Source organism: Podarcis filfolensis, assembly GCF_964270895.1.
Source record: "Podarcis filfolensis genome assembly, chromosome: Z".
Lineage (NCBI taxonomy): Eukaryota > Metazoa > Chordata > Lepidosauria > Squamata > Lacertidae > Podarcis > Podarcis filfolensis.
The window spans coordinates 1,095,083-1,109,144 of NC_139617.1; the positions used below are offsets into that span (position 1 = coordinate 1,095,083).

Genomic DNA, 14,062 nt, shown 5'->3' on the forward strand with positions numbered 1-14,062 from the left:
GGGCAGGTGCCACTACTGAGAAGGCCCTCTGCCTGGTTCCCTGTAACTTGGCTTCTCACAGTGAGGGAACCGCCAAAAGGCCCTCGGCACCTTCAGGTATACTGTTTAGGGCTTTCAAGGTCAGCACCAACACTTTGAATTGTGCTCGGAAACGTACTGGGAGCCAGTGTAGGTCTTTCAAGACCGGTGTTATGTGGTCTCAGCAGCCACTCCCAGTCACCAGTCTAGCTGCCACAATCTGGATTAGTTGTAGTTTCTGGGTCACCTTCAAAGGTAGTCCCACATAGAGTGCATTGCAGTAGTCCAAGTAAGAGATAACCAGAGCATGCACAGCTCTGGCAAGACAGTCTGCAGGCAGGTAGAGTCTCAGCCTGCGTACCAGATGGAGCTGATAAACAGCTGCTCTGGACACAGAATTGACCTGCGCCTCCATGGACAGCTGTGAATCCAAAATGACTCCCAGGCTGCGCACCTGGTCCTTCAGGGGCACAGTTACCCCATTCAGGACCAGGGAGTCCTCCACACCAGCCCGCCCCCTGTCCCCCCAAAACAGTACTTCTGTCTTGTACTTCTTATAAATGATTTAGGAAATTTCACCACTGTGACTAAGTCAAATTTTACTTTTCCTTGCAACTTTTTCTGAATGCTGTATGGATAAAGCAAATGAACCTGACCTTTGGAGAATTGGTAAGTGAACCATTTTTAACCTACCTAATGTGTGGTCTTTTTCTATGCTTGGGGAATAGGGAAACTTTGGAAGGAAAGGTACATTGTAAGGCATACTGTAAAGGTCTAACAGCCTATAATTCCATGTTTTACCTTGCTGCACATCCCGTGATTTTAAATCTTTGCTAGAATTCTCTCACTGAAGGGTACTTCCCCGAAACCAGGATCTTAGCATCCTATTTCATTACATGAAACCAACACTTAGACAGCCAAAATGGCACAATTTGTACACAAAGCGGGAATTGGAGGAAGTCCAAGTTTGGCCAAACAAATAAATTTCCTTACTCGGGGGCAGGTATGGGAGGGTGGGAGACAACAAAAACAGCTGTGACCATGGAATACTAACTGACTGTTGGAGGTGTGGATAGAAAGGAGTGGGAATGGTATTCTAGGCTGGCCTAAACTGGAACACTCCACATGGCAATGCTGTTGCACATCACAGTTGCACAATCCCCATCTGAAAACCTGGAGAACCACAGTGATTTGCGGTGGAGAAGAGGAGCATGGGGGCAGGGCTTAACCCTCTCTCCACCCACCACTACTCCTTTCAGAATCAGCTCCTCCCACAAATTCCCCTTAGAAGAAAGGAACTGTTGTGCCTTCGGCATGCCACTTGCTGCACTTAATGTGTGGCTTGACCCTCCCACTGATATGCGGGAAGCTGCTGGCAGCAGTCAGAAAGATGTCAATGGGCAAAGCTGGCTTCCTCCCTGCTATTGCACTCTGAAGTCCTTGGAACACTAGGGCAGTTCTGAAAATATAGCAGGCTGTTTAACACCAAGCAGGATTACCCACGAATCTGTGGGAAAAGCCACCTCTATCAACACAGATGCTCCCCCACCCTTTGGACTGGAATGATTCCTTTTTGCAACACACTGATAGGCGATTACAGGTTTTGGTGCCTTGCTGGGAAATGTGTTCTCTGAAATAACAAGGAAGGGATTATGGAAGCATGACTTTCATTGCACCTTAAAAAAGAAAATATATTAACCAACCCAATAAGTTCTTGGAGGATATTTTGCCAGGCAAGCTGACAGCATGAATGGTTCTTGTGGGGAAGAAACAGAAACTGAACATGACTCAGAAGCATGGTGGCAGATTCAGAAGCTCAGAGTCTCTTTGTGATAGTCACATCTTTCCCCCCTCCTCACAACCATACTCTCTTCTATGATTAGATTATCATATTTAATAATACAATAATAATAATTAGGGATGCATTGGAATGATTGATACAAATCTCCATGGGTTGCCTTTCAGCTGGATCTACTATTTTCTGTGCATTTCTCCATTATCTTTCTTTTGAGTGACTTCAGTTGTGTTTACATTACAGTTCCACACTATGTAACTTGCATACCATTCTCTTGAGAATGAATCATAGAACTATGGAGTTGGAAGGGTCCCTGAGGATCATCTAGTCCAACCAACCCCCTGCAATGAAGGAATATGCAGCATATGGGGATTGAACCTGCAACCTTGACATTATCAGAACCACACTCTAACCAACTGAGCTATCCAGGCTCACTGGGAGTTTCAGTGTTCCCTCTGGTGCCTCCTATGGATGCATGACCTGACTGCATGTCTCCAGGAGCTGCAGTCATCTGTTTGGGATTCCCACACTGCAGAGTTGGTGTTGTCAGTCTTCATGTCACGTTTGCAGACATCTTTGCAACATAGAGTTGGTCTGTTAACAGGCCTGGTGCCTGAAGCCAGCTCTCCATAGATCACGTCCTTGGGGATCCTGCCATCTTCCATCCTGGGGGCATGACCAAACCAGCATAGAGGTTGCTGAGACAGGAGTGTGAATGTGGGCATAGCCAGGATTTATTGGGGGGAGAGGCTGTATGTTGGGGGGGCTGAACTGAGTTATCTGCGACACAGTTGGCCAGTTAATTTAATTAAGTTTTTATTTATTTACTTGATTTCATGCGTGCACAACTGATGGATTGATAGTTTAAATGGTTTAGATCCATTTCAGTCCGGTTTCCGTCCTGGTTTTGGGACGGAGACGGCTCTGGTTGCCCTAACAGATGATCTCCGTAGACAACTGGATCGAGGCGGGTCAGGACTGCTGATCTTTTTAGATTTGTCAGCAGCCTTTGACATGGTCGATCATGATCTTCTGGACCACCGCCTCGCAGACGTGGGGATACAGGGCATAGCCCGTAACTGGCTGTCGTCGCGCCACCCCTTGGTGTGTGGAGTGCCGCAGGGCGCAATCCTCTCCCCGATGCTTTTTAACATCTTTATGCGTCCCCTTGCCCAGATTATCCGGAGCTTTGGGCTGGGCTGTCACCAATATGCTGATGACACTCAGCTCTATCTGCTGATGGATGGCCACACCGACTCGGCCCTGAACACACTGACCAGACGCTTGGAAGCTGTGGCTGGATGGTTTCGTGGGAGCCGATTGAAACTAAATCCTTCGAAGACAGAGGTCCTCTGGCTGGGTCGGGATGGCATAGGGATGAGGGACCAACTCCCTTCTCTTGCGGGGGCCCAATTAGTGCCATTGCCTTCCATTAAGAGTTTGGGTGTAATCCTTGACGCCTCCCTTTCCATGGAGGAGCAGGTTACAGCAACAGCCAAGGTGACATTTTTCCACCTTCGCCGCATCAAGCAGTTGGTCCCTTACCTTTCCTGCCCCGACCTGGCCACAGTGATCCATGTGACGGTCACCTCCAGGCTTGACTACTGTAATTCGCTCTACGCGGGGCTGCCCTTGAAGCTGTCCCAGAAACTCCAGCGGGTGCAGAATGCTGCAGCGAGGCTCCTCACGGGGTTTCTGCCATGGGAGCATATTCACCCAGTGCTTTTCAAACTGCACTGGCTCCCGGTGGAATACAGGGTCAGATTTAAGGTGCTGCTTTTGACCTTTAAAGCCCTTCATGGCCTAGGACCCTCGTACCTCTGGGACCGCCTCTCCCGGTATGCTCCACGGAGAGCCTCAAGGTCCATAAATAGCAACACCCTAGTGGTCCCGGGCCCTAAGGAAGTTAGATTGGCTTCAACCAGAGCCAGGGCCTTTTCAACTCTGGCTCCGGCTTGGTGGAACGCTCTGCCTCATGAGACCAGGGCCCTGCAGGATCTGATTTCTTTCTGCAGGGCCTGTAAGACAGAGTTGTTCCGCCTGGCCTTTGACTTGGAGCCAATTTGATTCCCTTCCTCCCTCTCTTTCTTTTTTCTTTTCCTTTCTCCTCCTGCGATGAGGCTACATTTTAATATTTTAATGTTTCAATATTTTAATGTTGTTTTTAAATTGTAATCATTCAACTTGTTTGTATTATTGCTTGTTAGCCGCCCTGAGCCCGGTCTTGGCTGGGGAGGGCGGGGTATAAATAAAAATTATTATTATTATTATTATTATTATTATTATTATTATTATTATTATAGTTGGAAGTCACTCTTTACCTTATTTCTACCTCTCTCTTTCTGTTTTGTTATCATTCTTATTTTCTCCTTTCTCCGTATTTTACTACCACCACCACCACCACCACTACTACTACTACTACTACTAATAATTTATACCCCATCCATCTGGCTGGGTTTCCCCAGCCACTCTCGGCGGCTCCCAATCAAATATTAAAAACACAATACAGCATTAAACATTAAAAACTTCCCTAAACAGGGCTGCCTTCAGATGTCTTCTCTTTGACATCTGGTAGGAGGGCGTTCCACAGGGCGGGTGCCACTACCGAGAAGGCCCTCTGCCTGGTTCCCTGTAACTTGGCTTCTCAGAGCGAGGGAACCACCTGAAGGCCCTCAGCGCTGGACCTCAATGTCTGGAAGGGGGTGGAGACGCTCCTTCAGGTATACTGGGCTGAGGCCGTTTAGGGCTTTCAGGGTCAGCACCAACACTTTGAATTGTGCTTGGAAACATACTGGGAGCCAATGTGGGTCTTTCAGGTGTTATATGGTCCCTCCGGCTGTTCCCAGTCACCAGTCTAGCTGCCGCATTCTGGATTAATTGTAGTTTCTGGGTCACCTTCAAAGGTAGCCCCATGTAGAGTGCATTGCAATAGTCCAAATGGGAGATAACCAGAGCATGCACCACTCTGGCAAGACAGTCTGCGGGCAGATAGGGCTTCAGCCTGTGTGCCAGATAGAGCTGGTAGACAGTTGCCCTGGACATAGAATTGACCTGCGCCTCCATGGACAACTGTGTCCATAATATGTTATCTGTCTGAACTGCATGCAAATGAAGGTGATGTGCAGTCAGAAGGACCCTGTGTGAGAGATGGGGTGGGGGTGGGGAATCTCCCAGGGTGAGAGGCTGAGAGAAAAGAAGGATGCTCCTAGATGTGAGCTGGGAGGACATACATTTTTCTGTACGGGACAAAATTTAAGATATGTCTGTGAGAAATGATTCTGTTATCTATCTCGTCTATCTTTTATCTGTTATTTCATTCTTTTTAAAATTATTTTTTGTGTTGTTAGTTTGTCTTTTTTTGTAATGTGAAAAATGTTAATAAAACTTTTTTTAAAAAATGGAATGTGGGCTTGGGAGAACACATCTTTGTTTAAAACTCTGTCCTGCCATATGATACCCAAAATTTTCCTGATGCAGTACATGTGGAAGGTGTTGAGGTGTCGCTTCTGATGGTTGTAAGTTGCCCATGACTCACCACCATGAAGCAGTGTGCTCAACCCACAAGCCTTGTAGGCCTTCATCTTGGTATTGGATGTTAGCATCATATTCTCCCAGACCCTTTTGAAGAGGTCAGCCATTTCTGTAGCAGCCTTGCCAATAGGTTTGTCCAGCTCAGCATCCGTGGAAAGGCTGCTTGTTATGGTGGAGCCATGCAGAAAAAACCAAGCATGTGATCACCAATGCTGATACATGGAGTGCTGGCGAAGATCTGGCCCAGGATGTTGGTCTTCATCAGGCTGGTAGCAAGGCCAAACTCAGTGCAGGCTTGGACAAAACAGCTGATGAGCTTTCTGATGAGTTTCTGAGTGTGCTGTCAAGGCTGTGTCATCTGCACAAAAACATATCTTGCATAAGGACCCGTCACACTTTTGTCTCGGTGTGAGATATACCAGATTGAACAGATGCCTGTTGCTCCTTGAATATAAAGTACATTATCTTGAGTTGAGCTGAAGGCATAGGGGAGTAACAGGAGGAGGAATATGCAAAAGAGAATTGGGGTAGGTACCCTGTTTCACACCACTCTTTATAGGGAAGACATCTGAGGATGAGCCTCATATTGGACAGTGCCACATATGTTCTCATGGAAGAACACAATCATAGTGTGGAGCATTTCATCTTGTTGAGCAGTGTGAAGAGTCCTTTTCTGCTAACAAAGTCAAAGGCCTATGTCAAGTCTATAAAGACAGCGTACAAGGGGCTCCTCTGATCTTGCCATTTCTCATACAGCTGGTGCAGTGAGAAAATCACCTCCACACCTGACCTTTGAGCTCTAAAGCTGCATTGTGACTCAGACCCTGTCAGCAAATGATTGTAATATGTAGAGAACTACATGGACAAAGGGTTTCCCCACAGTGCTCAGCAGGGAGACCCACAGTAGTTGCTGTAGTAATGGCAGTCCCCTTTGTTCTAGACTACTGTGTCCAATTCTGGGCACCACAATTTAAGAAGGGGGTTGACAGGCTGGAACATGATCAAGGTTTTGGAAGCAAAGCCTTATGAGGAATGGTTGAAGGACCTGGGTATGGCTATCCCTGTCCAGGAATGACTGTAGTTGAAGAGCCAGGCACTCCTAGCCACAACGACACTTGGACCTCTAGTGACAACGAGATATACAGGAATACCCCCAAGCTAGTTTCTCGAGCATAGGAAGTAGAGTCCCCTTGAACTCGCTGGATTTTCTTTCGCGCTATAGACTTGGAAGATTCCGGTGTTACTGAGGATGGCTAGGTGTAGCTTTGGTCAGAAGCAGTGTACCAGCCCAGCGGGAGGGGCTGCTCCAGCCCATCAGAGCTCCAGCTGTTCCAAGTATTAGTCCCTCCTACCTCCTTTCCGCGCCCTCCCTCCACGCCCGGGCGCACCAATAAGAGACGGGAAAAGTTTGCGCGGAGCCAGTGAGGAGGGGGCGGCGTGCCGCTGGGACCAATCAGCGTGGACCTCGGCTTCTTGTGCTGGAGCGTAGGGGTCGGCTTGGCTGCTTCAGTCTGCCTGGCGCTGCGGTCCAGACAGCCGTTGTGGCGCTTCTAGCTCGATCGCCCGCTGACTGACTGGCCGACTGGCTGTCGTCTCCTTTCCTCCTCTTCCTCCGGGCCTGGAATGCACGACCGAGGGCAGCGGTAGAGCGCGGCAGCCGCCCGGAGGCTAAGATGAAGGGCGGCGGGGCAGCTCCGCCAGTCGCGGCGCCCCCTCCTTGTCCACTGCGCCTCTGCGCGATCCTAGCCGCCGCTCTGCTCAGCGTCAGGGCGGAGCCCACCTGCCAGCGCGTCCGCGCCGCTTTCCAGGCGCTCCAGCCCGGCGCCAAGTGGCTTCCCGAGAGTCCCGGGGCAGGTGAGTTCCTGCTGGCGGGGGGCGGGTGTGCGGGTGTACGCGGCGCAGGCGGCGGGTCCGGTGGGGTGCGATGGCAACTTTGCAGCGTTGAGCAGCTCCGGAAGCTTGCGCAACTTCAGAGCCCCTCAGTTGGCTTCTGGCTGTCGACCCCAGGTGGTGGGGGCTTCTGGGGACGTCTGGTCGGCTCTGGACATCGGAAGTCCTCAAGGAAGGTTGAACTGAAGTGCCCGTCTGTGGGGACGGACCCGGGGTCTGCCTGGGTGGGAAAGGCGACTTTTCTGGCCAGTAGGGGCTGGGGCTGAGCCCGGGCATAGCCTCGAGGAAGGCACCTGGGTGCCCCTCCCCCGCCCCCCCCAAGCTGCCTTTCCTTGGCCCGGCCAGGGCACCCTACGTTCCACCGCTGCTCGTCGTGTCCAGCGGGTGCCGGTCCTGCTCCCAGCGTCCCGTTCCCGGGCAGATTTCGCTGGAGTTGCGGGGGCGGGGGGGGGAGTTTTAGGGAATCTTGCGCTTTTTCTTATTTGGGATTCGGAATTAAGTCCGCTCTCCTGGCTGGGTTTACTCCCAGGTAAGAAAGCAGAGCGGTCTACTACTGCCGTCTGCAGTTTTGCTCTTGCCCTTTGCAAACGCATTTCTGCGCGCTCCGAGGGGGGAACTTGTACATGGAGCAGAGGGAGCCCTGGATGCTTTGATGCCGAGAGGGGGAGAAATGCTGTGCTGTATGGGCGTGGAGACCCCGTTTTGCATGCAGAGGCTCCAGTTTAATCGCGGGCGTCTCCGGGCGGGGAAGTGGGGGTGCCTCTCGTCTGGTCCTCGCCGTCGGGATAGCAGGGCTGCCCGAGAGGACGCCGAGGTCAGGTTTAGGACCAGACAGCTTTTTCTGGGGAGCCCAGTTGGTGTGGTGGCTGCGCACAGCGGCGCCTGGATGCGCAGCAGAAAGTTTTCCAAAGCGCAACATGATCGGGGAGATTCTCTGGCGCTTTATACTTCCATTGGAAAATGTGCGTGGAATGTGTTCATTTAGCAACGGTGAGGAGGAAGAGTCTCTTTGAATCCCCGAGGGCCTGGCTGCCAGACTTGTCTCCTGGGCGCCCGCCCGCCTTCTCTCTCCTCTCTCTCTCTTTTTTTGGGGGTGGGGGTGGGGGTTCTTGCTCATTGTCCCTTCCTTGGCTCTTTGTGCGAATAAGCAAGGCAGGAGCAACGCATTAGCTTGGCTGCTTGAAAATGGGAGCCAGCCTGTCCCTTTTGAGTTAACGGTTGGGTAACCTTAAAAATGGTCGTATAAAAGAAACCTGAAGACGGATTTTTGTGACTATGGGACTGAGATGGTGGGGTGTGTGTCATGGGTGTAGCCAGGATTTATGTTGGGGTTGGGGGGACTCCCACCTGTCATTGTCCTCTGTCTGGCAGATTCAGAATGAAATGTCTCAACAGTTGTTTTACATACTTATTTTTGACCACAGGTACTCAGAAAAAGCTGTCAAAATATTTCTACAATTTCTACTTTTAGTTAAGTGTTTTTATTTATTTACTTCATTTAGGGAGCAGCAGCTGCCCTACCTGCCCTCTAGCTATACCCATTGTGTGTGTGTGTGTCCACCCTTTCCTTTCTGGCAAGATTGCAGCTTCTGAAGTATTTTTTCCTCAACAGGGAAGGGGCAGGTGTGTTGAGATGCTCCAGGGTAAACTACAGCTAGCCATGGCTACTAGCTGCATTGTCAGTGTTCCCTTCCACTGTTGGAGTCAATGTTGTTTCTGCATGTCAGTGGCTGGGGATTGGTAGCAGGGAGGGGGCTATTTCACTCAGGGCATCTGGCTTTGAGAACAGGATGCCGGCGGAGATGGTCCTCCCCCCTCCCTCCTCGGAGGCTGTGCTTTGGCTGAAAGGCTTCTAGGTCGCTTCAGGTGTGAACTGCCCGCTCATGTCACAAGGGGGCGCTCAAGAGTCTCCTTCTCCCTCTCCACCTGCCTTGCCTTGCTTGGCCTGCAGCCTCGTTCTACACAGGGCCTGATCCTGCAGGGACTTTCCGTAGAGCAGCTGCTACACATGTCCTGCGTGTGTTTACTTGGGAGCATGTCCTCAGAGCTCAGGGGGATGTTCTGCCATGTCAAAGGTGCCCAGAATGGCAGCTGGCATGTGCTCCTGGGGCAGAGTGGGGCAGCTCCCAATATCTGGCTCCAGGGGGGCTCTGAAGTGTGGATGGGGGACCCCAGCTGGAATCTCTCTGCAGAGCTGACTTATATGCTCTGAGTTTCCCTCTGGGGTTATACTTCTGCCTACCTTGCAGGGTTGTTGTGAAAATGTCTGGAGAAACCATGTGTGCTTGTCTTCGTCAACCTTCAAATAGTATACATAAGAGTGCACTGTTATCAGCCATTCCCCAGATAATAAAGCACACTAGAAACTTCACCACATTGGGCCTGGAACTTGCCCCGGAACAGAGAGCTCTAGAAGAAACCCAACTGTTGGGAGGCTTCTGGGCAAGCCCTGTACTAGCCTGGAGGGGAGACCCTGGGGAGCCTGATGTCTGCACCAAGCGGGGCTCCAGGCTGCACTCTCTGCTAGCCAAAGAACACTTCATGGGAAGCCCAACTTGCTATTCTTGGTCAGCGGAGGAGTGAAGCACGCAGGATAGGGATATGCTGAAGCACTGACCCCCTCAGGGTCATTTGAGGACATCCTGTGGGAATCTGGTTGGTCTTTGATACAAGCAGGATGCTAGACGTGATGCACCTTAGCTCTGAAAGAGAAGGGAACAAGCTATGTATCATAAAGACACCACAGTCACTCCTGCACTTCAGTCTGAAGGAAACAGAATATCTGGTTGATTGCCTGGAACCACTGGCATCTTGCACCACACAGAGATTTTGGGTGATGAGCAGCAGTGCAATCAGTTCAATACCAGCTTGGGCAGATGCTGGAGGAAAAAAAGGACACCAGAAATGAGCTCATGCCCCTTCCACACATTCAAAGTGTCTTTGCTTTCCTCAAAGAATACTGGGAACTGTAGTTTGTGAATGGTGCCAGGAACTGTAGCTCCGTGTGGGTAACCTAGAGTTCCCAGGATTTTTGCGGGGAGCCATGTGCTTTAAGTTTGCAGTGAGGATGGGACCAGATTCTCTTTTTCTGTCACTTGAAATGGAACAAGCATTTGTTCAATTTGAATATTCTTAGATGCATCAAAAAGAGCTGAAAACCACACGATTGCCTTTGACTCCATAACATTTTTACATTTCAAATTCTGGCTTAAAAACGGATCTGTAATTAGTTCTAAAAAGAGCCTTAAAAAAGAAAAGGTGTTTTGTTAAGGATTGCAGAATGGGATTCTAGGTGACCTAGAGGGCAGAATGTGCAGGAAGGACTACCTTCCCCAGGGGGAGCCCAGGCCAGCTCTTCACATCACCCAGAACTCCAGTTCAGCACCCGTAAGAATAGGGGCTCAAGGAGTCAGAAGCTCAAAATGAATATGCCCTTAATCATGTGGAGCTCAGCATTAATATCTTCCATTTATCTGAATACCACTTTCCCACAAAATTGTGATCACAGCATATCAAGGGAATAACAATAACAGTTCAAAAATCAGTCTGTACAACATTTCAGGAAAGAATGCAAATAAGCTAACCTAATTTTAATGGCTTACAAGTAAACAGGAGAGAGAACCATGCCGAACCCAGGAATAAAATGGTGATGTGCAGAACTGGAGGTGGGGATGGCAAGTCAGGGTTCCAAAAGGCAATCCTCAGTTGACTTCCATGAGCTGGATGGTGGCTACACTTGGCATTTGTGGCATCTCAGCTTTCACCTGGGTTTCCTCTCTGTCACTTCCCCAACGCTCACCTGGGGAGGTTAATGCTGCCATTCCTCCTTCAAGCCCCACATCTACCCACGGTTTCCTTTTTAAGAACCTAAGAACAGTCTGCTGCATCAGGCCAAATGCCCACCTAGTCTAGGTTGATGATCACCACTGCTGCTTGTGGGAGGGAGTGCCGCACGTTAACTATACCCTTTGTTACACAAAGTCTGTTGTGCACAAACTCTACTCCTTGTGACACTCCTGTAATCTGTGTGGCCAGTATCTGTGTGGATTACTCCCCTCTTAAAGGTAAAGGGGCCCCTGACCGTTAGGTCCAGTCGTGGCTGACTCTGGGGTTGTGGCGCTCATCTCGCTTTACTGGCCGAGGGAGCCAGCGTACAGCTTCCGGGTCATGTGGCCAGCATGACTAAGCCGCTTCTGGCAAACCAGAGTAGCACACGGAAACGCCGTTGACCTTCCCGCCGGAGCGGTACCTATTTATCTACTTGCACATGATGTGCTTTCGAACTGCTAGGTTGGCAGGAACTCCCCTCTTAAGGTGGCATAAATGGTTCTCCTCTTCCCCATTCCATCCTCACAACAACCTTGTGAGGTAGGTTAGTCTAAGAGATCGTGACTGACTCCAAGGTCACCCAGGGAGCTTCATGGCTGAGTGGGGATTTGAACCCTGGTGTCCCAGGTCACAGTCCAACACTCTTGCAACCATTACACTGCACTGGCTCTCAATTCGCAAGCCACCCACTCGCCCCCTTTTCCTTAGCACTGCTTTGTATGTGCACCAGGTTATTTCAATTAGAAAATGCTCATTTTCTGCCAAGCCTTGCAAGCAAACTTGTTTGAAGTTCATAGCAGACGTACGTACATACAACTGGAGGAAGGAGGTGAAGAGGGGGCTTGGATCAGACTACCGTATTTTTCTCAAATGAGAAATGAAAGAAGACTGGGAGAGAAAGAGAGGGAGCCATAAACTGGGAGCCAGAGCTCAACGACCATTCCAGAATGACTCTTCCCTGATTCCTGAGATTTATGTAGTCAGTTCTGGAAAGTAAACGATCACCTAAGTGTAATTACTCTGCAGAGATCTTCTAGAATGGGCCTATTCTGAGACAGATAAGAGGCAGCCATTGTGTTCATTATGGCAACATGTTATTATGGTCTTCAGCAAATGGAGGTCCCACCAGCATCCCCACAGCAAGAATGAAATGCAGAACACTCCTGTCTCTGGGCCAGTCTAGACCTTATTCACACAGCTGCCAGGCTCAGAGTGACCATGGGATTTCTCAACCTGTGGCAGTTCTGTGATCACCGAATCTGTGCATCTATTTTCCAGGGACGGTCCTGGAAAAGCCATTCGGGCTTCTGATTCAATACTGGGATGTACATGGGTGTAGCCGGGGGGGCAGCTGCTCCCCCCTCAAATCAATAAAAATACATAGCAAACTGAGGTTCTCCCCCCACCACAAAAGGCCTGCCGCTCCTAACAAAAATCCTGGCTATGCCCATGCCCACCCCCCTGGCCACCGCCACTGAACTTGGGGAGGAGGATGAGCTGGTGCTTGCCCTGAGTGGCGGCCATGGCAGCAGCAGTGGTGGCTGCACAGCAACATCCCATTGCCCCTCTATGGCGTCTGCATGGCTGCTGCTACCAGTCTCCTCCCTTGGGCAGCTTGGGGTGGCTCCTGCAGAGTGGGTGGGGAGGAGGAGAGGCTGCTGCTGCAAAGCCTTGTATGATGTCCTGGCTCTGAGGTGCAGGCAGAGGGCAGGGCCACCCTGGCTGGGAAGAAAGGGGTGCAAGGAGTCTGATTTTTTTTTAAAATAAAAAAATTTCTTTGTGCATCCACACCTATTCTTGCCCCTTTCTAAAAATTTATTTGTTTCATAGAATCATAGAATCATAGAATCATAGAGTTGGAAGAGACCACAAGGGCCATCGAGTCCAACCCCCTGCCAAGCAGGAAACACCATCAGAGCACTCCTGACATATGGTTGTCAAGCCTCTGCTTAAAGACCTCCAAAGAAGGAGACTCCACCACACTCCTTGGCAGCAAATTCCACTGTCGAACAGCTCTTACTGTCAGGAAGTTCTTCCTAATGTTTAGGTGGAATCTTCTTTCTTGTAGTTTGGATCCATTGCTCCGTGTCCGCTTCTCTGGAGCAGCAGAAAACAACCTTTCTCCCTCCTCTATGTGACATCCTTTTATATATTTGAACATGGCTATCATATCACCCCTTAACTCCTCTTCTCCAGGCTAAACATGCCCAGCTCCCTTAGCCGTTCCTCATAAGGCATCGTTTCCAGGCCTTTGACCATTTTGGTTGCCCTCCTCTGGACCCGTTCCAGTTTGTCAGTGTCCTTCTGGAACTGTGGTGCCCAGAACTGGACACAGTACTCCAGGTGAGGTCTGACCAGAGCAGAATACAGTGGCACTATTACTTCCCTTGATCTAGAAGCTATACTCCTATTGATGCAGCCCAGAATTGCATTGGCTTTTTTAGCTGCCGTGTCACACTGTTGGCTGATGTCAAGTTTGTGGTCAACCAAGACTCCTAGATCCTTTTCACATGTACTGCTCTCAAGCCAGGTGTCACCCATCTTGTATTTGTGCCTCTCATTTTTTTTGCCCAAGTGCAATACTTTACATTTCTCCCTGTTAAAATTCATCTTGTTTGTTTTGGCCCAGTTCTCTAATCTGTCAAGGTCGTTTTGAAGTGTGATCCTGTCCTCTGGGGTGTTAGCCACCCCTCCCAGTTTGGTGTCATCTGCAAATTTGATCAGGATGCCCTTGAGTCCATCATCCAAGTCGTTGATAAAGATGTTGAATAAGACCGAACCCTGTGGCACCCCACTAGTCACTCTTCTCCAGGATGAAGAGGAACCATTGATGAGCACCCTTTGGGTTCGGTCAGTCAGCCAGTTACAAATCCACTGAGTGGTAGCATAGTCAAGACCGCATTTTACCAGCTTCTTTACAAGAATATCATGGGGCACCTTGTCAAATGCCTTGCTGAAATCAAGGTAGGCTACATCCACTGCGTTCCCTTCATCTACCAG

The 14,062-nt window shown here is 49.9% G+C and overlaps 2 protein-coding genes across 4 annotated transcripts in view; both read left to right on the forward strand.

Annotated features, from left to right (window-relative positions):
• Positions 1-14,062, forward strand: part of KLHL13 (kelch like family member 13) — a 1,461,558-nt gene that overhangs the window by 79,975 nt on the left and 1,367,521 nt on the right. The gene's annotated exons all lie outside the window — the stretch shown is intronic.
• Positions 5,253-14,062, forward strand: part of GPC3 (glypican 3) — a 236,671-nt gene continuing 227,861 nt past the window's right edge. For all 3 annotated transcript variants that reach the window (XM_083595426.1, XM_083595427.1, XM_083595428.1), the window contains exon 1: positions 5,253-7,198. In XM_083595426.1, coding sequence (XP_083451552.1) covers positions 7,018-7,198 — 181 coding nt within the window. In that variant the 5' untranslated portion in view covers positions 5,253-7,017. The remainder of the gene's footprint in view (positions 7,199-14,062) is intronic.